The sequence below is a fragment of the Juglans microcarpa x Juglans regia genome, chromosome 2D, assembly GCF_004785595.1.
Source record: "Juglans microcarpa x Juglans regia isolate MS1-56 chromosome 2D, Jm3101_v1.0, whole genome shotgun sequence".
NCBI lineage: Eukaryota > Viridiplantae > Streptophyta > Magnoliopsida > Fagales > Juglandaceae > Juglans > Juglans microcarpa x Juglans regia.
Genome location: NC_054596.1, coordinates 18,117,352 through 18,140,228, shown reverse-complemented (window position 1 = coordinate 18,140,228; position 22,877 = coordinate 18,117,352). Strand labels below are relative to the sequence as shown.

Genomic DNA, 22,877 nt, shown 5'->3' with positions numbered 1-22,877 from the left:
TTTCTCAAAATCTTACTGTGGTAATTCCACTACGGTTTGATGCAAACGTAGGCAACAAGGGTGTGCACAAACAAGACGACCCAATACAGCCTGAGGAGTGAGACCGGGGCATGTCCCTGTTTGGGCTATCATTCTATTGTTGATTATCCCTATTTTTTATTTAAATGAATTTGATGGACAATTTATGATTGCAATGACTTTATAACAACATGGTGATGTTGAGACAATGTGACTTATGGATGGTATTTTAAAATGTCGGTATCTACTCTGGTACTATTGTTTGTGATTGTAAAACAAGCCATTTATTACTTTTTGATGTGAATTTGTATACATGCATACTAGGCATACAAGTACACAAAACTTCCACAATCTCTTGAAGGGTGTGACCCGTGCAATATACTCCTTAATGCCATGGTTCTCCGTAAAATCATAAGCGAGGGTTGGAGGTGTCATACCCAATATCTATTAACGATATCAGGAGGAAGTAAAAGATGGAGGGCAACACAATAGACAAGATGAACAGATATAAATCATGTAATATCTTTTGGACTAAAAAATATCCCTAGTGAATTCCAAAACATTATGAATGATATTTTCAATTCATTCACCCATTCCACTATTATTTACATTGATGATGGTTTACCTATTTTTGACACAACCATAGGAAGAGGCAACCCTGATGGTATTAATACTTTGATTTATACTATTCTTAAATATTTTGTTTGAACTCCCTCTAACATTACTAATCGTATTAACAATTATTAAAATAATTTGAGATGCCGTCAAATGTCTGATTATAGATGGTATCAAAATGTTTTTATCTCTAGAGTCATGCTTAGGGACGACATCATTAATAGATATTAGAATACTTCATTTATTAAAATCAACATTATCAATTTCTTCCCTAAAAAAATCCTCCTTATTAATGATATCAGGGGGCATACTAGATCTAGAATTAATAGACGAATTAGATCTAGACATTTTATTTATCATGAAATCAACCAAAACTAAATTTAATACTCACTAATCTTATCGTCACTCATATCTCTGTTGCATTTTGTAACACATACCCTGAGGTCAACCATCTACTCACTCATGCCCTAAACGCTTTTTTCTAGCAAAACGAGCCTTACAGACACGATCCTTGGGATTCGTTATAATCGGTGTGACGCCAACAGAAACAGAAATTGAATAAGATGAAGAAAGTATAAAGTAAATGATGGAGGACAACACAATAGATAAGATGAACAAATATAAATCTGGCCTCCTCCTTTATATGTTCTCTTTCTTATCTACTTATTTGTGCTTCGACTTCCGCCCCTTTCTGGTATCAGAGCCAAATTTGGCTTCGCCAATTATTACAATCAAAGATCAATAATTTTAACAAAAAACGTATTGATGATGTTTGTTCTGATCTTCCAAATGCTTTCTGCCATAGGAAGAAACATGTTGTTACTTTACCTTATATTAAAGATTTTTTCAAGAAAAATATTCCCACCAAAACTCGACTTATTCAAATGAAAATTGAGACTTTAGAATTTTGCAAAATTGAAATACAGGATTTGCTTGCTAAGAATATTATTAGACATAGTAAGTCTTATTGGTCTTGTATTGATTTTATATCCAGAAAAATGTAGAAATTCAGAGAGGGATATCCCACCTTGTTATTAATTACAAACATTTGAACAAAGTCTTAGACTGGATTAGGTATCATACTCCCAATAAGAATGACTTGATTCATAGGCTTAGTAACGTTGTAGTGTTCTCCAAGTTTGACCAAAAATCAAGATTTTGACAAATCCAGATTAGTGAGTCGATAGATATAAGGCTGTCATTACTACCCCATTTGGACATTATGAGTGGAGCAAACTTTTTATATTTGATTTCCTGTTTCAAGAAATTCAAATGTTTTGTTTTAGCAGAAAGTAAAGATTTCAAACTTTTATTACTATCAATATCAAATTTTGAAGCAAATTTAAAGTTTACTTTCTGACCAAAATGATCAGTAGTAATGCCATCATTTTCCGAAAAGAATGGGTATAAAGCAAAAATTAAAGGAATTCCTAATATGACTTTTCCGGTCATATTTTTAACAAGGACTAAATGGTTTTTAAAACAAACATTATTCTGGCAGATATGAGCAGTATTGAGCTCATACTTGATCTTCATCTGAGATCCATTAACCGAAAATAATCTTTTAGTAGATTTTTCATAATACTTACTAGGTATTATTCCTTCCTGAATACAATTCATATCTGAACCGGAATCAATCATAGCAATCACAGTAAATTCATATTCATGACAGACAATAATAGTAACCTTAGAAAACCACTTGGGAGGAATAATATAATGGATCAAGCAAATTTGATTTTGTTCAGAAGAAGAAGTTTTTTCTTCCTTTTGACTTGAATCTGAATCATTTATTTGCTCATCATTATCAGAAGGAATATCTTAATCAAACTGTTTATCAATTTTTAAACATAATAACTCTTGTTTAAAAGAATCATTTTCAGATTTGAGACTGTTAATCTCAGTTTTAAGTTCAACAATTTCTTTTTTAATAAAACGGCTTCACATTGTAAATCAATACTAGAAATTTATTTGGGTTTTTTCTTTTCAAATCTTCCCAAAATTTCTTAAAAACTAATTTTTGATTTAGAAGTTTCAGGTTCTTGGCTAACCATCATCTTATTGAGCTTATGAAAATATTCTTCTTGATGAACACTTCGAAACATTTGAATTTGTTTCTAGATATCATTAGACAAAAGGTCTTGTTATCCCTGCTAAGAAATCAAATTATTTCAAACCAAGATTAGATTTCTTGATTATGATATTTCTGAAAGTAAAATTCGACCTATTAGCCGTATTATTAAATTTGCTGACAAATTTTTCAATGTCATTCTTAATAAAATCCAGTTACAGAGATTTTTTAGTTCTCTCGACTATGTTGCAGAATTATATAAAGATATGAGAAAACAATGTCGTCCACTCTTTGAGTGACTACATTCCAACCATCTCCCTTGGACCAAAATTCATACTAATCTTATTAAACAGATCAAGACACATGTTAAAACTCTTTCGTGTCTTGATATTCTTACTTTTGGTTCCTTTAAAATTGTTGAAACAGATGCCTCTAACATTGATTATAATGGCATTCTGAAACAAATTATTTATTCTGTGTGGAGAAACCAATATATATATTTGGTTTTAAATCAGCTTATCATATAATCAAAATGAAGAGATAAATAAAGGGTTTATATATTAATCTATAAAGACATAAATTAAATTAAAAAATCGTTACAATAGAAAGGGGAGAAACCCTAATTTCGGCAGAAGTGATTGGAAGAAAGGGTTGGGTTCGATTAAGGTGCACCAGCACTGATGAATCTAGAAGCTGCATTTCATTTAGTCGCATTTACTTTACATTTCATTTAGATTTGTATTTCATTTCTCTACATTTACTTGTAATTTCGACATACAAATATTAATGGGGTCCATTGTCCAACAAAATCTATTATGGTTCCTCTGTAAGGTAATGTGGAGATCATTTGGGATATTAGTACAAGTTTCATTTTCTTTATCTTCTCTCTATCTCTGGAGGCCCTTTCCTCTCGAAGTGAGAATTCCTAATTTCCCATCCTTAGTGTAACAAAAATTAAATGAGATATTTATAAAGTAATAGTCATATGCAGACCCTAATTAATCAAATTCTAAGGGCCTGATCATGACATCAAATACTAAATCATCTCCGATTTAGGCAAAAAATGCGCTCTCCATCAGTCCTTAGTTATTCTTGCTTTTAATTTTATATTAATCTGTCCTCGAAATATGGGGAGATATATATATATATATATCTCATTTATATATATAGAGGCTATGAAACAGCAATTCTTGGTTTAACGGTTTACATTGTTTTCCCGTTAAATGTTATTTCATTCCGTTAAAACAGCGGTATTTTCAAATTTGATGCCCATTTATTGGGGTCTTCAAAGCCCATTTACTGATTGAATTAGAATATTAAACGGTTATATTTTCATCCACTCAATGAAATTCTCTGACGATACATCTGCATGCACAAATTCATTGTATTTACATCTTGCCAATACAAATCTCCAATTAACAATTACATATTAAAAAAAAAAATACAAATGCAAAAAATTTATAGAATAACACAACATTGAATAATACTCTTCTCATCAAATACTATTCTCAGCCGAAGAAATTCTCCGTTTCTCCTTGAGTTTGTATTCATCTTTATGCTGTTGGAAGCTACTAGAGATTTACATATTCAAATTTTGCTGGATTTGAGGTAATCTTTCGCATCTTTATCTATCTGTTTTATGTCAACTATTACAGAAAACCAGTTCTGACCTCAAGATCTGCATATTTGTATAAATGCATATTCATTTTATCTTTTTCTTCTATGCTCTGTTTCTCTCAAATCAGGTGTCTGGAAGCAGTGCAGTGGTGCTAAAGTTTGAAGGAAACATTGAAAAGGTCAACCTAACCACCTTTTCTGTGTTTATAGTATATCTATAGTGTAGCTATGTTTTTGAGAGAGAGAACATAGAATTAAAAAAAAAAATTCACAGCAAACACGACCTTGAGAAAGAAAATGTGAACAGTATAAAGGTAGGATCTTTTTTGTTGTTGACAACTAGACATAAATTTACAGAAAATTCTAACAGCAGAAGATTCAAAATTCTAGAGTTATTTAATTGTAACAAACAATTCTAGAGTTATTTACATTCAATATGCCGCTTCTAACAAGAGTATGCTAAAACATATTTGAAACAAGAGTATGCTAAAACCAGAGAAGATAAAAAAACATACATTAGCTGGAACATAAAAAACATATCTGAAACATGAGCCTTCAGATTAGTTAGATTTAAAAATTCATTTTAAAAAATCAGAAAAAAAAAAAAGAGTTGTTATTTTATATAACCAAAAGATCTAAAAAAATACTGCCCCGACAAAGGCTCCAAGACCCTTTGCAAGCTGATTCCAAGCTAGACTTGTACATTATCAAAACCGAAGCAAACAAGTAGACATGACCAAATTAACTTAAGAAGATCCTGATATGGATTTTAGTCAAACATTATGGACAAGAGCTTATAGAATTGATAGAAACATGTTTTATGAATAAAATATTAACTATGTTGAGAGGTGAGAATAAAAAACAACAATAAAAGGCATCTATAGCATATCTGAAACATGAGCCTTCAGACTATAAGAGGCATCTATAGGAAGGTGAAGATAACAATACAAGGAACAAACTCTAAGCCGCTTTCCTAGAATTTAAGCAGGTATTTGTGCATCTAATCAACAATAAAATCAACAGCATGCCTCAAGAAATAAAGAATAAAATATTTTTTTAGTTGTGCAGAACACACTAAATAAAGAAATAAATATTATTAATCTAAAATAAATACTTTCTATTATTCCATCATCTTCCAAATAGATTACTTCTAAATCAACTTGAGCACAAGCTTTATTATCATGTCTCGTCTCTGATCCCTCTCTATGTATATGTCACTAAGAATATATGTCTCTATGTATATGTATATGTCACTATGAATATAAATCTACTTTGGCACAAGCTTTATTATTACCTGAAACCAATCCATGCGATTAGCTTTAGCATTTTCTGGAAAGAACTGCAAGCATATTATCAATATTAAGAGGCAATATCATAATATTATCAATATTATCATAATCTGAGTTTGAGATATTTCTAGCATATTCAATTATTTATTATTGTGTAAAAGATTATGTAACATATTAGCTAGATTATGGAACTTATATGATGATTGTAAAAACAATGTAGAAAAAACAGGGAAATTCTACCTTAATACACCTTCAGGTAGTTATTTCTTTCTTGGTTCTCCACCCTCTTCAAGGCTTTTGGAAATTAGATCAAAATCCATGTAGAAAAAACCAAGCTGCAGTGTATAGAACACCGAGTCTCCTAAGTTCATGGAGGGAAAACGTTAGCTAGATTTGAAAATTAAACACCACTGAAAATTAAACACCAAGTTCCCAAACCCTTGTTCTGTCTGGTTGGCTTTCTCTTCGACTCTTCGGATTTGAAAATAGCAAAAACAGTAAGAACTTTTATTTAGTCAAAAGGGTTTTTTTTTTCTCCCTAAAGCTATCAAAAGATATCATATTCAAATTTTGAATTTTATTTCCTTCTACGACCTTCAGTCAGCAGCCAAAAATATTAAACAAAAATGAAATTACAGGGCTACATTCCAAGTTCCAGACCTCGTAATCGGTCGATGCACTGGATCTGCCTGCTTCTTTTCGCAGATTTCATGTTTTCTAAAACAGAAGAGCAAAAACACACAAATCAATTCCAGAAACCAAAAAAAACAAAAACAAAGACTACAAAACAAGAAACAAAAATGCATTATAACTTCAGATTGAGCATCGATAACATTACTCTGACAAGGCTCTTTTATTGACTGCACAAGGGTATGCTCGACCTCCCACTAAACCCTGATTAATGACTCTTAAAGCCGTTCTGTTCTGGGTAATCTCCTGACCGAACTTTCTATTACCCATCTCTATCCCTTCTACCATTAAAAAAAATGACAAAAGAACCATGTCAGATTTCTGGTTTTACAACCAAAGTCAGTCTTGAATCGTCAAAAAAATCTCAAAATTACCTTGAAGATTAGTGGGCTTGTTCAAATCGGGATTGTTCTCGTCAGTAATAACCATTCTCTTCGATTATCTGAAAGAACAATCACTACCAGAGAACAAAACTCCTGGATACAAGAGAACAAACTCCTGGATCCCAAGACCCACCACCACCCTAAAACGTTAGAACATCTAAGGACTGAGCCCTCCCGAGAAAATACGAACAAAGGTACAGAGAAATATAGAGCCCAAAAAACACAAACGGGGTGCTTGGGAGGTGTTTCCGTGGCTGAGGAGATCGGGAGGGAGGAGAAATCTAGAGAGAGAGAGGCTCCGTTCAGGGGAAAAGCACCAGCGGCTTACGGAGGAGTAGTAGCGGTTTGGGGTTGCGTTTAGTGATGCTGCAGGCGGTATTGAGGGCTCGGGGTGGCTCGGCTTGGTGCAGATCTTGGTTGACGACAGCACTCAGTGAGGCAAAGGCCTTCATTCGGCGAGTTTTTCGTAGGATAGAGAGGGAGAGAAAGCAAAGAGAGACCCAAGAACAGAGAGTCTGAAAACACAATAGCAGTGGAATGAAATGGATGAGGAAAAATTATTCACTATCCGTGTGTGTTCTCGGTATGAAAGCGAACGGTGGATGCGGCCATAACTTGTGTTTTCTCGAGTGGAGTGGACAACGAAGATGTGATTGTGGAATGGTGACGCGGATCGTGATGCGTTAATATTCTTTTTCTGTTGATTGAAACAACTTCACTTTTTTTGCCCTTTTAATGCGCTGTCCACACATGAGAGCCTTAAGGGACACTGAGATATATTGAAAATTTTGTAAAAAAATCTTCGGAAAAAGAATAGATGATTTAACTTTTTTTAAAAAAAAAAATACTATTATGCCGTCTCATTCTTACCATTTCATTTGACAGCTTGATAAAAAATTTTTTTTTTTTTATTTAGTGATTAAGAAAGTGATTTCAAGTGTATTGATATATTTCTAGGCTTATTTCTAAGCATTATAATGTCATTTCTATCGAGATAATATAAGATGAAAAAAATGCTGAATTGTCATCCTAGAATCAAAATCATCTCAAATAATTTTCATAAGATTATAAATGATGTTTATTTATAAAACTATGTTATATTTTCTATTAATACACTTCTTTTACTTGTGATATTAATTTATACAATATAAACATTACATTATTATTTAATTAAGCTAAAAAATGATGTCTTTATTATTAAAAAATTAAAATAAAATATAAACTAAGAAAACATACATTGCACGTTGCTTTTACCTACTATGTATATATATGTATGCATGTATATATGGGGTCGATCTTAGCCATTTCAACTAAACAATGATCTGAGAAATAATAATAATAATGAGAAATTTAAAAAAAAAAATTGCTTCGTATCCAAAGTACCCCTAATCTGTGTTTTTGTTAGTAAAATGATTTTGAAAATGTGATTTTGAAGTTCTCTCTCGACTCTTGTGACTTTATCGATGATCAGCGATTCAGCACCCGAAGAGACCCAGATCAGGAAAACTCAAAACCAAGTAATTATAATTAGACTAGGATTCGGTAATTCTACTACCTGTTAACGTCTTTGCTACATATATATATATATATATATATATATGATAATACAAGCAATTATTTTTTCAATCAATTAGCCGAAACCAAAATGATCTCCTCTCCTTCCCCTTGGAATTAGGCAAATAGCGACGGCGTAAACATGGCAATGGAATCCGAGTACTATACTGAACCCGACGATGGTTCCCCTTTATCTGAGGATGAATTGATGCTCAACTTCCATGTGGTGAAACCGCAGCACCCATACGAGGAGGAGAGCCTGGTTGTTTTTCGAGTGCAGCGCAGACTGTTGGCGTCCGAGGAGTCCTCCAAAACCGTCGTACCCCTTCTGCTTTCCAGCACGAACATCCCACAGTTCTTTCACGATTGTCCTGGATTTATCGATGCTGTTTCGGAGTGTGTTGGCTCGCTGCCTAGGGACACGCACTGCGTGCATGTCTACAATGTGGTCTTGGACATCGCAGAGATACGCGAGTTTCATTGGGTTTTTTATTTTACGTCTGAGGAGCTGAGCAGTAGGGACGAGGCCATCTACCGGCTGTCGTTGGCATATCTCGATTTGGAGCTAAAGAAGGTGGAACTTGAAGACCCTTCGGATTGCGCCATCTGCTTACAAGAGTTGCAGGCTGGGACTGAAGCTGCTTTGTTGCCATGCTCACACGTCTACCATCTCGGCTGCATTCTTGCGTGGTTTCTTTGCGGTGATAATTGCCCCTTGTGTCGCTTCCGAGTCGTACACTGGAATCTCAATTCTTGGTACATGGATTGTCCCCAACTTCTTGATCGAATTGGATGGTTCAGTATAGAGTGATAAACACAGCGTTAAATGCTCGCGCGCGTAAGATTCATATTGATTACCCGAAAATTAGATACGTGTTGCATTAAATGCTCAGTCTGTTTGGTCTATCATCTTCTTTAATTTTCTTTGAAATTTTTGTTAGTTCTTTCAGTTTAGTTGTTTTCTCCATTGATCTGATTGAAGAATGATTTAAGGACTTGTTGCATGTCTACGGTAAAAACCTGATGCATGTGACCAACACACGTCTATATATAAGTTTGCGCTTCGTACATGTGATTTTAGCTGTGCAGTCATGGAACTGTAAAAATATGTGACGTTCAATATGTATGGTTGTGTCTTGGTTCCACGCAAGGACTCTTTGATCTTCGTTCCGTTTTTGTTAAGATTTAGGATGCTTCTGATCATCTGTTTGTTAAGATGTAGTTTTTTTCGTTTATAATACTGATCTTGAAATAAAGTGAAAACATAAATCCAAATTTTAAAATATATATATACATATACACGTAAAAAAAAAAAAAAAAAGTTAAATAGAGATAAGATAAAAAATAGATAAAATCAGAAAATCAGGATATTGACTCAAATACAAATATGTAAAACTGACATAAACAAAATAGCACTTAACAAAATGTCAAAGGCCTATGGCCTGTTGGCATAACCCCTAACCTCCAAAATGAAGGTCGGGAGTTTTATACCCCTCCCTCAAAAAAAATAATAAGACTTAAAAAAATGAAGGATATCTCAAAAGAACCGCTACAAACGTGAAGCATCTAGTATCTCTACTACTTCTCTACAATTCATGAGGCTCTCTTTTTCTCTACTACTTCTCTACAACTTATGGGGCTTTTTCTTTTTTCAAAACAAAAACATATTCTTGAGTATCTCTTCATATCTATTTTCTCTATTGTATTGAGAGTTCTAGAACATCATGAGAAACTATAAAATTACTAAATACAATAGATTTCACCTCCAAATGGCTTGTGGACGTAAATTTTTATATTGAATTATATAAATCTCTATATCTATTTTTATTTATATTTTATATGTTTAATTTATTATTTATTTTATGTACAAACATCTAAGCACTATATTAACGCTTAATCCATCGTGATGATCATTTAACCATATTGTTAGGTTCCAATTATGCCCGACAAATGCATCAACAAATTTTGGTGGGACATTCCTTGTGCTTTGGGCTATTTTAATCTAAAATACGCTGGATATTTTATCAAAATAGGCCGAAGAGTTGTGAATTTCTTGAACTTATAATTAAAAAATTACATAAACAAAAAGAATAAATCTATTTGTAAATTCTTTTATTGACAGATCCTCTCTCCCTCTTGCGGTCATCGTGGGCCCGTGCACATCGGTTTGCTAAATCGTTTTTTTTATTTTTCCCTCGATCTGTAGTGTATTTTATTGTTGTTTTTTTTGTGAATTTGTACTATGTTAGATTTTCTCTTTGCTTTGAATTTTTTTTTGTTTTGACCGCCGTGGGTGAGCAGTGGATGGGGCAAATGAACTAGGGGTCCATTTTCGCACCCCGACACACAGACGGGGGCCCCGCCCCAGGATGCTGTGGCAGATTCCAAGGGCAAACCCCCCGCCCATGCGGGGGTGAAGTGCGGGTAGCATCTTTAATTTGGTGTAACAAACACCGTTATTTCTTTTTTTTTTTCTTTTTTTTTTTCTAAAACTAAGTTATAGAATGACACCGTTCAACTCATTTAAATTAAACAGCATCATTTTATGTAAGAATAAAATAAATATATATATATGATATAGGTTAGTTTTCAAAATTTAAGACCATCGGCCGATCGGTTCTCCATTGATTTTGATCTATTCTAAAATTCGACAGCCAATTCTAGTCAGCAAAGGTCAGTTCTGATAGTTCTTGTTCACCCATACTAGAAGGAAAGTATCTTCTTCAGCATCTATTCAACTCTATTTTCTCTATTGTATTAAGAGCTCACGAAGGTCATAAGAGACTCATGTAAAATCATCAAATATAGTGGATTTCGCTCTCAAATAGACCATGGTATCAAATTACGTAAATTTCTGTATTTCTTTTTATTTATATTTTATATAATTTATTTATTATTTATTTTATAAAAGATCATTTGAGTATTGTATCAACGTCTAAGCCATCATCATAGGTTATTCAATTGTATTGTGGAACTCAGAACATGTCTGAAAAATGCATCAACAAATTTTGACGGGACATTCTTTCTGCGTTGGGCTATTTAATCTAAAATACGTTGGATATTTGATCAAAATAGGCCAAAGTATAAGAATTGTCCTATCAAAATTTCTTTAAATTACAATTAAGAAATTACATAAACAAAAAGAATAAATCTATTTGGAAGGTTTTTTGTTGACACAATAAAACACATTGCTGGGATAGAAATCTTCGCTTTTCATAAAAAAAAAAAAAAAAAAAAGAAAAAGAAATATATATAATAAATATTGTGTTTACCCAAGAAGCTTATAAATAGCATGTTTGAGGCATTCTATATCCTATACAACACATTATTATTTTTTTCGAAACCTATTCAACACATTATTAATGAGTCAAGCACGAATTGATTGAACCGAACTCGAACTACTTACATGGTAATCTTGATTATTTACGATCTAATAAAAGTAAACACCTTCCTTCTCTTTTTAGATCGTTGACGCAATTACTCAAAGCACAATCTCTCTCTCTCCCTCTCTCCAATGACGGTGTAAAGCGATGGACCTGAGAAATTAAGCCTTCTCTTTCAGACTTTTGGCTCTTCGAAACGACGACGCTTGTTTGGTTGTGTTTGGGTTCGGCCATGGCAGATTCCTCGAAACAAGAGCTGGTCCAGCTGATCAAGCGCTTCGGGGCTTATCTCACCATCAAGATTTCCAAGCTCCTCCCGATCTCCCTCCAAAACATGGTTCATCCCTCCTTTCCTTTTCCTCTAGATATCAATTTCTGAGTTTTTTTTTTTCCGAGATTCCTAGCGGATCTGGTGCTCGTTTCGTGTCAAGAATACATCGTTGTTGCCAAGATTTTTGTTGTAATCTAATGTTTTTGTTAGTTTCTGCTCTAATTTAAGTTTCATCTTTTATTTTTGCCGTTCAGTACTTGTTTGAAACTTAGAGTATTCTGGGTTTAGATAGAAAACAATGGTGTTTAAACAAACAGCTATTAACAATTATAGATATTTCTGACGATGAAAATTCTGATATTCTAGTGTTGTAGATTGCTCGAATAAGGGCGCGTCATCGCAATTTATATGGGTTACATTAATTTGGAGTAGTTTTAGTGATTATTAGAAGCTTTAGGCATTAGGTATCACCTTTGAATTTATGCTTATGAAGCCTAATGTTCATTACTTGAGGTTGGAATTAGATACAAAAAAAAATTAAATTTGTTATGTTGACACTTATAAAGAAAAAAAAAAAAATATTATGCTGGCATCATGTTTTTAATTATTGTATCAATACAAGTTATTTTTTTTTTATTCTCCCTTTACATTGTTGTGGCGTTCTAACATGAAAGGAGGATTATTTTTGTGCCAGTGAGGGTACTGGAATTTTTTAAGGTTTTAATATTTGACCAAGCATTTTTTATAGGTAAGATAATGATTTATTAATTCTAAAAAACTTATCAAAAAATTATTAATACTAAAAGAAATAGTTTCCCTGTACATAGAAAGTATATAAGAATTCCACCTAAGGAAAAACAGAAAAGGCTATGCTGGTTTGGACCACTATCGATTGGAAGAGAGTGTTAAGAATAGATGTCTTGAAACCCCTGTGGGTTGGCTCAATTGGCAAAAGCCTTAGTCTTGGTGATATACTCCATCTAGGTCTAAGGTTTGAATCCTCTTGGGTGCAACCAATTTCTAGGGCTATCGGATTGAGAGAATTTCTTCTTGAATTACCCAAGGTGCACCTGCTGAAACTCCTTGCCGAGGGCATGTGCTCCCAAGGGATTAGTCGGGACTTTGTTCTTGGACACACTGTGCCAATCAAAAAAAGAAAAGATGTCTTGAGCTCCAATGAATTTTCGCAATCTTCAGTACAACAATAATCTTCCTCTCTTGGTATAGACCATAGTAAGCATGAAGGGGCATTCCTCCACAATAGCGCGCAAAGGTGGCATCGAAACTACCCTTTTTGACAGTTAATAGATCCACTCAACATGGATACAAAACAATGTGAAAGGTTCCACCTCCCAATCATTAGCCTCCCTGACAAACTTAACACACCAAGGACTAGAGTTTAACCAGATATTATTGATCCACCACATAAGCATCTCTTGAGTGTGTGTTTCTTAATAACCTAGGGAAATAACTTTTCAATGATTGATCACCGCACCACTCATTTTGTCAAAATCTAATCCTGGATTTATCATCCTTTATAAATCTAATAAAGTGGAAAAGTCTCTCCAACCCCTTTTGATGTTGAAAGACCCGTCCCATAAGATCCATATACTTTGTTGGAACGCTAACCTTTGAGTTGTGGTTCCTGAGAAATATGGATCATTTGCGCTTAAGAACATAGCTCCTGTGAGGAAGACCAAAGTTTGAGAAGAACAGAGTTTATTGTCTTTTGACTGGATTTTTTTTTTCTTATTGGTAAATAAGATTCTATTGATCTTAGGAATAGACAAAAGCCCAAGTACACGGGTCATATACAAGAGTAATGCCTAGGAGTAATGTTCTAGTGATACAAGAAATTCATGGATGTTCATGCCATTAAAATCTATTACAATTGACCATTGGAACAAGGTGTTAAAAAAGAAGGTTCTAAGTTCATCCAGTGACCCTTCTCGATCTTCGAAGCTTCGCTCGTTCCTCTCCCTCCAAAGACACCACCATAGGCAGATCGAAACCATCTTCCAAATTGTGGCAATCTGATAAGTGCCTTGGAGACCTCTCCATGAAGCTAAGAGGTCGACCACCCATCTTGGCATCACCCAAGCTACACTCACCCTTGGAAAAAAGTCATTCCACAAATTCGTGGCAATCTCACAATGAATTAATAGATGATTGATGGATTCTCCACTCTTTTTTACACAAACAATGCCAATCCAAGATTATGATTCACTGTTTCATTAGGTTGTTGGTAGTGAGAATCTTCCCCAAAGAAGCTGTCCGTACAAAGACGGATGCCGTTAAGGGATTTTTTGTCTTCCAAATACTCTTCCATGGGAATGGATTTACATTACACTTAGAGATGGATTGGTAAAAAGAGTGTATTGTGAACTTCCCTTTCACCGAGGGTTGCCAAAAAAGCTTGTCTTCACCTCCCCTCCTCACAAGAACAGAATATATTAGATTGTAAAATCATGGAATCAACTCGATCATCAGATTAGATTCAGAAATTGCTTCAACTTCCTAGTCATGGACAGCTCTAAGAAATGTGATATTCCATTGGGGAGTACCGTTAGATTGGTCGAGGTCCACAATTGAGGCATCATTCTTGCTATACCAAAGAAGTCGGGATAAGCTTCCTTAAGTGCCCTGTCACCACACCATATGTCATGCCAGAATTTGATTTGGGACTCGTCACCCACCTCAAAATGGGTAAATCTAGAAAATTCAGTCCATCCACGTCGAATGTGCTTCCAGAGCCCCACCCCATAGGATCCACTCACCTCGGTCGAGCACCAACATCCCCATGCTCTACCATACTGAGTCTAAAACTGTTCTCCACAAAGTTGAAAAATTACTTTGACTGGAAAAATTACTCCTGAAAAAGTTGAAAGAATTTCCCTTTCTGTTCCCTGAGAAAGGTTTTTTATTCTTATGGAATGCGCTTTTTCTCCTAATGTGTAATATTTTTCCTAATTAAATTAAATTTTGAAAGACTACGAAAGCTACTACCTCAAAGGATTAAATCAGCAGCACAATCTGTGGTCCTTCCAAAAAGGAGGGAATTGAAGTCTGTTGGACCTATAACCGTAAATTGGTAAGCTTAATGAAATGCTTTCAAAAGTATATTGGTTACTAGCATTCTCTCAAAGGAAAGAAAGAGATACAGAAAAAGAGGGATGACGTCTATAAGAAAAAATAAGCTTCTATAGGCTTTCCTTCTTAGTAATGTTACACAGCTCCTCACAATTCTTAGTTTTAATCCATGATTAGGAATTATCATCAACACAACTTTCAACTATGTAGCAGGATTCACGATCTGTTGGGGCCATTGCGGGGCTTGCTGTTGCAATAGTCTTCACTTGGAGGCTTTTGAGATCACCTAGTCAACCTCAAAGAAGGCAACCCAAACGGCAAGCGGGTACACCCAGTAGTTCGGGTGCCAATACCAATTCAAATGCAAATCTGGTAGTTTCCGGTGTTTCTTCATCCTTGGAGGACTCAAGAGCACAAACTGTTGTTGACGAATTCTTTCAGTCAGTGAAGGTTAGTGTTGAGTTATTTGCACTGCACTTAAATATATATTGCTTTTTGTTGACATACTCTTAAGTTGCTATCTTCCTCCTTTTCAGCCAACTTTGGGGCAAATTGTGAGGCAGAAATTGAGTGAAGGAAGAAAGGTAATTGGCAGATGCTCTGGGATATTCTTGTAAGCTAAGCAAGATCTTGTTGTTTTGCTTGTTACTTTATTGTTATTTACAAGAAGGACTTAAGGATGTAGTAGTAGTTCTCAAATTGCCACAAAGTTGAAACTAGAATCCATAATAAAATATAGTTTGCTTTCTTTTGTCAATGTGACTATTGGTGATTTCTCTATTTTGAGTGAAGGTCTTCAACAATCTCAATGGTCATGCAGGACAGAACTGCTGCATGCCTATGGCCTTACCAAACAGTATGGTCATGCAGGACATAACATGGGTCTTCTTTGTATCAATGAAGTAAACGAATATAATAAGATAAATTCACATTGGTCACATACTACGCATGGTCTGTTCTAAAATAACACGGGTTGCTGATAAGTTTCAGTTTCACAGTCTCCAAGGTCTGATTCTTATGCTTTACAATTATTTCATACTTGAAGTGATACTAAAGAATCTAATGGGGGAAAACAAGAATTATATACGAAAAACTAGAATACCATCTGGAAAGATATTTAAATGCTAAATTAGACAGACTTTAGAGGCAGTTGACCAGGAATTCCAGTCTGTAACAATTTGTCACAGGATGTTCTGATCAGTTCTAATGATGTTTTGATGTTTCTATTCTGGGTTTGGGTTCTGTAACCTGCTGAAGTTTTTGAAGGACAGTTCAGCTTTTGATGTTTCTGTTCTGGATCAGGTCCACAAAAATAAAGGACCTGACTGCCACAACTGTGGAGGGCATTGAGATCTTTGACACATGACCTCCTTGGCCCCTGGAGATTTGACCTCCCTGGCTTTTTTGGGGCATTTCATAAGCATTTCGTTAGAAAAGTCGATGGAATGACCTATTTGGTAACGGCTTAAACCTCAAGGATCTATCTGATAAGATTGAAAGATTAAGGAATCTTTTGATAATGTGTCGGGGAGTGATTTTGAATTTTTGATACTTTCTCTATTTCATATTAATTGAAAACCCAACAAGGTTTTGGATAATTGAGCAAAGCACAATGAATGTTTTTTATGTTTTCTTATCTAATATTTGGTTGTGGCAATTATCAAAAAAAATATATATATTTGGTTGTGGAAATAATGTGTAGAAGTTAGCAAAGTAACACCAATGGACATTCACAAGTTAAAGTAGTTCTTATTTACTCCAGACCATTCTCAAAAAGATTTAACACCTACTTTTCAATAAACCAAGTTTGTAACTGAATCTAATTTGGTCTAGTTTGGTGAACAGACTATGGTGTTAGATTGATGTTGAGAGCAAGAGTATGATGCTCTGATTGTTGAAATAATATTTACTTTTGGAAGTAGAGTGCCCATACATGTATATAGTGAATATTGGAATGCATGAAATGCAAAGTGGGATTCATGTCTCAACACACTAAATTTCCTGGTGTTAATTGCTCAAGAGGTCCTGAATCCCTTGATGCAGCCATTTTTTTTATACCAGCTAAAGCTCCCATGTGAAACGTGAGTACACATTAAAGTTAGGCTGCTCTTGTTGTTCTGGATGTGTGAAGTTTTTTATTTTTTATTTTAATTCCATGTTGTAATAACTAACCCAGCATTCTTAATTGTTCTGGATGCGTGAAGTTCACCCTGCTGCCATTCTACCATCATTTTTTTATCTAGATGCCAACACCCACAAGTTCAGCATTTTCTCTATTTTAAGTGGTTGGGAGCCTCCTGTTCCACTCCCTGACTACAGTGCTTCTCAGCTCTCTAATGCTTGTTATAAAAATTAACTTCAAGTAGAGTTTTAACTGCATTAAATTCTGGTTTGCTAGTATTAAATACTTTCTGAATAATTTTTTTTTTTTTTTTTTTTTTTTTTTGCGTATTCACTTTGCGACTGTTATTTATGCAGGTAACCTGCCGTTTACTTGGAGTAATTCTCGAGGAAAGTAGTCCAGAGGAGATTCAGGTGGTGTAACTCTCTGTTTAGTGAACTCTGTTCTTGTAAAAGCAATCTGGAAAAGGATTGATGTTGTTTTCCATGCTCATGGCAGAAACAAGCAACCGTTAGGTCCCCTGTGCTGGAAGTACTGTTGGAAATCACGAAGTTTTGTGATCTATATCTCATGGAAACAGTTTTGGATGATGAAAGCGAAGTGCGTGGGTCCTGTTAACTATTTCATTGTGACAGTTACCCATAATTTTTCTGAGAATGTGTTGTGCCATGTGATGTGCTTAATAGTGCCAGTATGCAAGTATTCAAGTGCTTAACCATATATACTCATTGCGCTCTTACCCTTGTACTTTTCTGCACGGTTTAGCATGTTCAGCATTTTTAAACTTAAATTTACAGTGCTGATACAATAACATGGTATTAATATTTTCTCAAATCTAGAATATTAAAAAAGAAACATAGTATTTACTAATGTTAGTGGCTAACATTACTTATCAAAAGAAGAAATTGTGGCTGACGCATTTTTCGCTTGCTTCCCGTGTGCTTGGGGTTCATGTTCATGTCATATGTTTATATTTCAAGGATTCTACAGTGTTATATTGCCATATTCTTTATCACCTAGGCTGACTTTTGGTCTGCAAATTTGTCCCATCTATGGATACAAGTATGGTCACGTTGACATACAAGAATCTAAGACCTAATTTTTTTTCTTATAAAAAATAATCTAAGACCTAATATTTGGTTAATGTTTTGTAATAAGGTCTCTAAAACTGATATTCTAGTATCGGCATGGTTGGGGTTCTGTTATGCTAGTCGCAGTTAACTTTTAGTGGCTTAAAATAAAGTTCATTCTGCTGACTGCTCTATTCCAGTGTTTTCTTGCTTCTATATTATAGTTTATTATCTCTTATAGGAAAAATTTTAGTTTATGATTTAGACATTAAATAATTCCGTTGTCATTTGTGTGATGAACTTTTGTCTACAGAGAAAGGTTCTTCTGGCTTTAGAAGATGCTGGGATTTTCACATCTGGTGGTTTGGTCAAAGACAAGGTAAATAAATGTGGTTTTTCTTAACATTAATATATGACCATTATCTATTGACTATCTATGTACCTTAATAAATGTGGTTTAATGCTGTGGACTTCCTGGGTATGCATTTACTATCCATGCATATGTCCATGCTGACTACACACCACGTATCTATGTACCAACGTACGTGCCCAATCTGTCTACCATGATAACAAGAATATGTCTTCAGCCTTTTGTGAAGTAGTGGGACACACCTTACAAATAGAATAACGAACTGCCACTCACTGGACAAGTTTGGCTCCTTTATTTTATTTTGAATGACCTTGGCTGAAATCAGAATCTAGGAAAATTATGAAGAGAAGGAAACCCGATGCTCCAAGGCTGCTGATTGGTTTCGATTGAGATTGATTATACTTGGTGAGAAAACCCTTGGCGTTATCAACTGGGAGTATTACTGAAGAAAAACAACAGTGAGCATAAATATGGGCACAATCTTGTCTAGAAAGATTAGAACTCTGCTATATGATCTTGCGATTTGGCTTGTCAATTCTATTGGCTAAGATTACCTACAAGAGATTAGATGCGGCAATGATGTTTCCTTGTTCTGGTTGTAGGAAGTTAGGAACAAATTCAAGATCCATAGCCAGCTAGGGGACTCTGGAATTTTTTTCCCTTTTTCTGATCAACGAAAGAACTCTGGATATAAATGAAGAAATTATGCTTTCTGATTAGTATTCACCATTTCAGATTACATATTTCTTCTTTTTTTTACTTAAAAAAATATTTCTTCTTATTGTTATTATATTTCATATTTCTTTTAATGTCGTGATTCATGTGAAATGCATATGCAGGTTCTTTTCTGTAGTACAGAGATTGGCCGGTCATCTTTCGTACGGCAATTGGAACCGGACTGGCATATTGACTCAAATCCTGAAATCATTTATCAGTTATCTGTATGTTATCTCCACTAGTCATCATTTTATAGTCGTTGATCTGCACTCATGTTCATAATGTGTTGGTGTCAATATACCTAGCCATCGAAATGTCTCTTCTAAATTTTATTGTCTCTGTTACAGAGATTCATCAAATATCAACTTCACATATCTCCTAACAGACCTGAACGGACTGCTCCGAATGTATTCAGCACCCCATCCTTGGAACAGTTCTTTGGATGTGTCTAACTCTGAAAACCGGAAAAAGAATGGTAATATAATTTGGAACTTTTGTTAGGTTGCCTTCTCTCCCCCATGGATTTTATTCATAACTAGGAGTTTCTGTTCGATGAAGCTCGATGTTCTTTGTATCCCCATACGGCTGGTATTCAGATGAAAACTTGTATTTCCTTCCCAATGTTTTTAAGGGAGAGAAGTCTTCGTTACTTGTAATTCTTGTAAAAGATTTGGTCTACATCCGAACTTGGTCATCGGAAATTTCATCAAATGGAAGGTCTGTGTATTTTAGTACAAGAAACATAGGAGTTCCGCAGTTATGGTTTTGCAATGTTTTGTTCTTTTCTTTGTTTGTCAATTGTAACTTTGGTAGAGGCGGATTGGCTGGTTTTGGTTGATTTCTTGGGCACATTGGAGGGGTTTTCGTGCTGGCTTTATTAATCTATTCCGATTAATTCCCCATAATAAATGCTGGCTCTATTTCTTAACCACTGATAAAAATAAATAAATAAATAAATTCTGAACCACTGAGTCTCCCATAAGATCGAAGGAATAAGATCCTCTCCAACACCATTGCCATAATGATTCAGTTCTCCTTAGTTGTATCAATGATACAAGTCAAATTCTAGTTCTATTTCTCGAAAAAAAAAAAAAACGATTTGATCGATGGGACTTGGTATGTTATTTATGAGATCGATGAGATTGATATTCAAATATTTATTCTTAGGATGTATTGATTTGACCCCATAAGTGAGACTACCACCCCATGGCATGTTGTCGCTGGAAGCATAATCTCGCAACTAGAAAAATATTCTTTAATTATAAGGAATTCAGTTCAAATATAGGATACCTAGTTTTGCAACTCAATCATATATGAAGGAACCGTCAAAGATTTGACATTTTCGAACTGTGTATGTAACTCACTATAAGCTCGAGAAACAAAGAGAAAATGTATAGGAACGAGATATCCATCAACAATAAGGAAAATGATTGAGTAGGGAAACTTATGAAGATTTATCATTAGAATAATAATATCACTTCTTTTAAATGTTATTCTTAATCATAAGTATAGATCTAATGAATTTTAAGTTCATTTTTTAAATGTAATAGTATGAGAGTATGGTACTCTCATACTATTACAATATGCCATATAATTAAAATTTATTACGTAAGCATCATTTCAATTGACATGACATCTTATAATAGCATGAGAATACCCCACATGTATTTCGAAAATACCTAATAGTTACTCTAACAAGATTGCGAGTGAAAAACAAAATTTATCTTGTATATAACTTTTATCAATTTATCATTAAAATATTTATTACACTACTAAAATAGAAGGAATAATAATATGCTTACATTTTTCTTACAACTATTTTACAATTTTATTGCAAATAGTGTAGAGTTATATAAAAAAGTCGTGCTAGCGTGCCTCCTAGCTTTGACCGCTGGGCGTGCCCTCTAGCACAAAGTTACTTTTTTATTTTTATCTTCTTTTCTTTTTAAAATTTTTTTAATATATTTAATTTTTTTTAAAAAAATATAAAAATATACCAATACACTAAAAATTACTTTCTTAGTTATTAAGTAAAAATAAATAAATAAATGAGCGGTCAAAATGAAGGACAAACCCAAACGACATATCAACATTTTCCTATATAAAATTGAGATTTTCTTTAAGTGTGCTACTACATACACCGAGAGAGTGTACTGAGAGAGTGCACCGATGGGTGCATTTTCTTTGTTTTTTTTTAAATTATTAAAAAAAACAGAAGAAATGCACCCATCTTTACACTCTATCGGTACAATCCCTCTGTCTGTTTAGCATTATTCTTTCTTTAATAAAATAAATTTATACTTCTATAAAAAGTATTTTTAATAAAGTGACGTAATTATATTAGTTGGTTAAAAAATATTTTCTAAAAGAGTTCTGATTTTGTAACAAGTGGACGGCTGGAGGTGGTGACCAAGGAACCAACAACAGCATAAAGACAATAAGAGGAAGCGGCGGCAGTGAAAATAAGTGTCGAGGAGGAGTCTAAGGGGAATTTAGGGTTCCCGCTGGTGTTCGGGCTCGTGGGCCTTGGGTTCATGGACTTTGAGCAAGAATGGTTAAAGTAAATAAGAAGGTTGGGCTGACTTGGTCTGTGGGTGTAAGGGCTTGGCCCATAGTCTGTTTTAAGCCCTCTTAAAGGGTCTGTTATTTGATTTCCTACTTGTCATGGTAGCGTTAGCTTTACTATTTCCAGTCAGTTACAAGTTGTTACGAATCTGGGAGCATATAGCTTCCCATGAGTGGAGAATACATTTTATCAAAAATCAATACAACAAATATTCCTTTCCTTTCTCTGGAGGCTCTCACCCTTGAAGTGAGTTATTCTTTTCATCTACCCTAGCAGGCGTATAACAGTTGGTATCTAGAGCCAAGTTATCCTTGGCTGCTTCATTATCTATGGCAGAATGTACTAGAATGAACCAGTTGCAGGATGGTTTGAGTGGATTGAAGAAGTCCACGGAATCTCAATTCAAAACGCTGGAAATAGAGGTGATGGCTTTGAAACTGCAATCCGATGCAGTAGTCCAACAGCTTGCAGCGTTAACCATGGAACTGCAGAAAAAGAATGCTAACAATCAGTCTGAAGGATCTTTTTCAGAAGGGCACAACAGATGGGAGAACAATGGGGAACTGATTTTGAGATCAGTAAGGTTAGAGTTTCCTTCCTTTCATGGGGATGACCCCTAGGGTGGCTGTATAAAGCCAATCAGTTTTTCTTGTTTTACAACACTTTACCAAGTTAGAAATTCAGATTGGCCTCCTTCCACATGGAAGGGAAGGCCATGATTTGGTTTCAAGATATTGAAAGGTCAGGATCGATAGTGGATTGGGAAGGTTTTGTGAGGGCTTTTCTTGTGAGGTTTGGCCCTAGTACATATGATGACCCTATGGAGGCATTGATTAAGCTGAGACAAATGGGTACTATGGAGGAATACAAGGTGGAGTTTGAGAATTTGTCAAATAGGCTGCATAGGTTGTCGGATCCACACAAGCTAAGCTGTTTTTTGAGTGGATTAAAAGATGAAATTAGGTTGGCAATTAAGATGTTTAACCCACCTGATCTCTTGTCAGCTTTTAGTTTGGCAAAAATCCAGGAAGAACTCATTAGAGTTGGTAGAAAA

The 22,877-nt window shown here is 34.6% G+C and overlaps 3 protein-coding genes across 4 annotated transcripts; 2 read left to right on the top strand and 1 right to left on the bottom strand.

The window, feature by feature from the left end:
• Nucleotides 1-6,219: 6,219 nt before the first annotated feature.
• Nucleotides 6,220-6,920, bottom strand: LOC121250671 (G2/mitotic-specific cyclin-1-like). The gene is made up of 3 exons (XM_041149854.1): nucleotides 6,672-6,920; nucleotides 6,446-6,575; nucleotides 6,220-6,324 (listed from the first exon to the last, which is right to left on the bottom strand). The coding sequence occupies exons 1-3, from the start codon at nucleotides 6,724-6,726 to the stop codon at nucleotides 6,240-6,242; spliced, it is 270 nt and encodes an 89-aa protein (XP_041005788.1). The 5' UTR covers nucleotides 6,727-6,920; the 3' UTR covers nucleotides 6,220-6,239.
• Nucleotides 6,921-8,376: 1,456 nt separating this feature from the next.
• On the top strand, nucleotides 8,377-9,045 carry LOC121249320. The gene has a single exon (XM_041148029.1). The coding sequence runs from the start codon at nucleotides 8,377-8,379 to the stop codon at nucleotides 9,043-9,045; it is 669 nt and encodes a 222-aa protein (XP_041003963.1).
• A 2,504-nt stretch (nucleotides 9,046-11,549) lies between these two features.
• LOC121250242 (peroxisome biogenesis protein 22-like) lies at nucleotides 11,550-19,998 on the top strand. 2 transcript variants are annotated; one of them, XM_041149288.1, is made up of 8 exons: nucleotides 11,550-11,954; nucleotides 15,192-15,428; nucleotides 15,515-15,562; nucleotides 17,457-17,513; nucleotides 17,599-17,700; nucleotides 18,484-18,549; nucleotides 19,380-19,481; nucleotides 19,605-19,998. In XM_041149288.1, the coding sequence occupies exons 1-8, from the start codon at nucleotides 11,850-11,852 to the stop codon at nucleotides 19,707-19,709; spliced, it is 822 nt and encodes a 273-aa protein (XP_041005222.1). In that variant the 5' UTR covers nucleotides 11,550-11,849; the 3' UTR covers nucleotides 19,710-19,998. The 2 variants fall into 2 exon arrangements, with proteins under 2 accessions (XP_041005222.1, XP_041005221.1); XM_041149287.1 differs by having other exon boundaries at nucleotides 11,624-11,954; nucleotides 15,189-15,428.
• The last annotated feature ends 2,879 nt before the right edge of the window (nucleotides 19,999-22,877 follow it).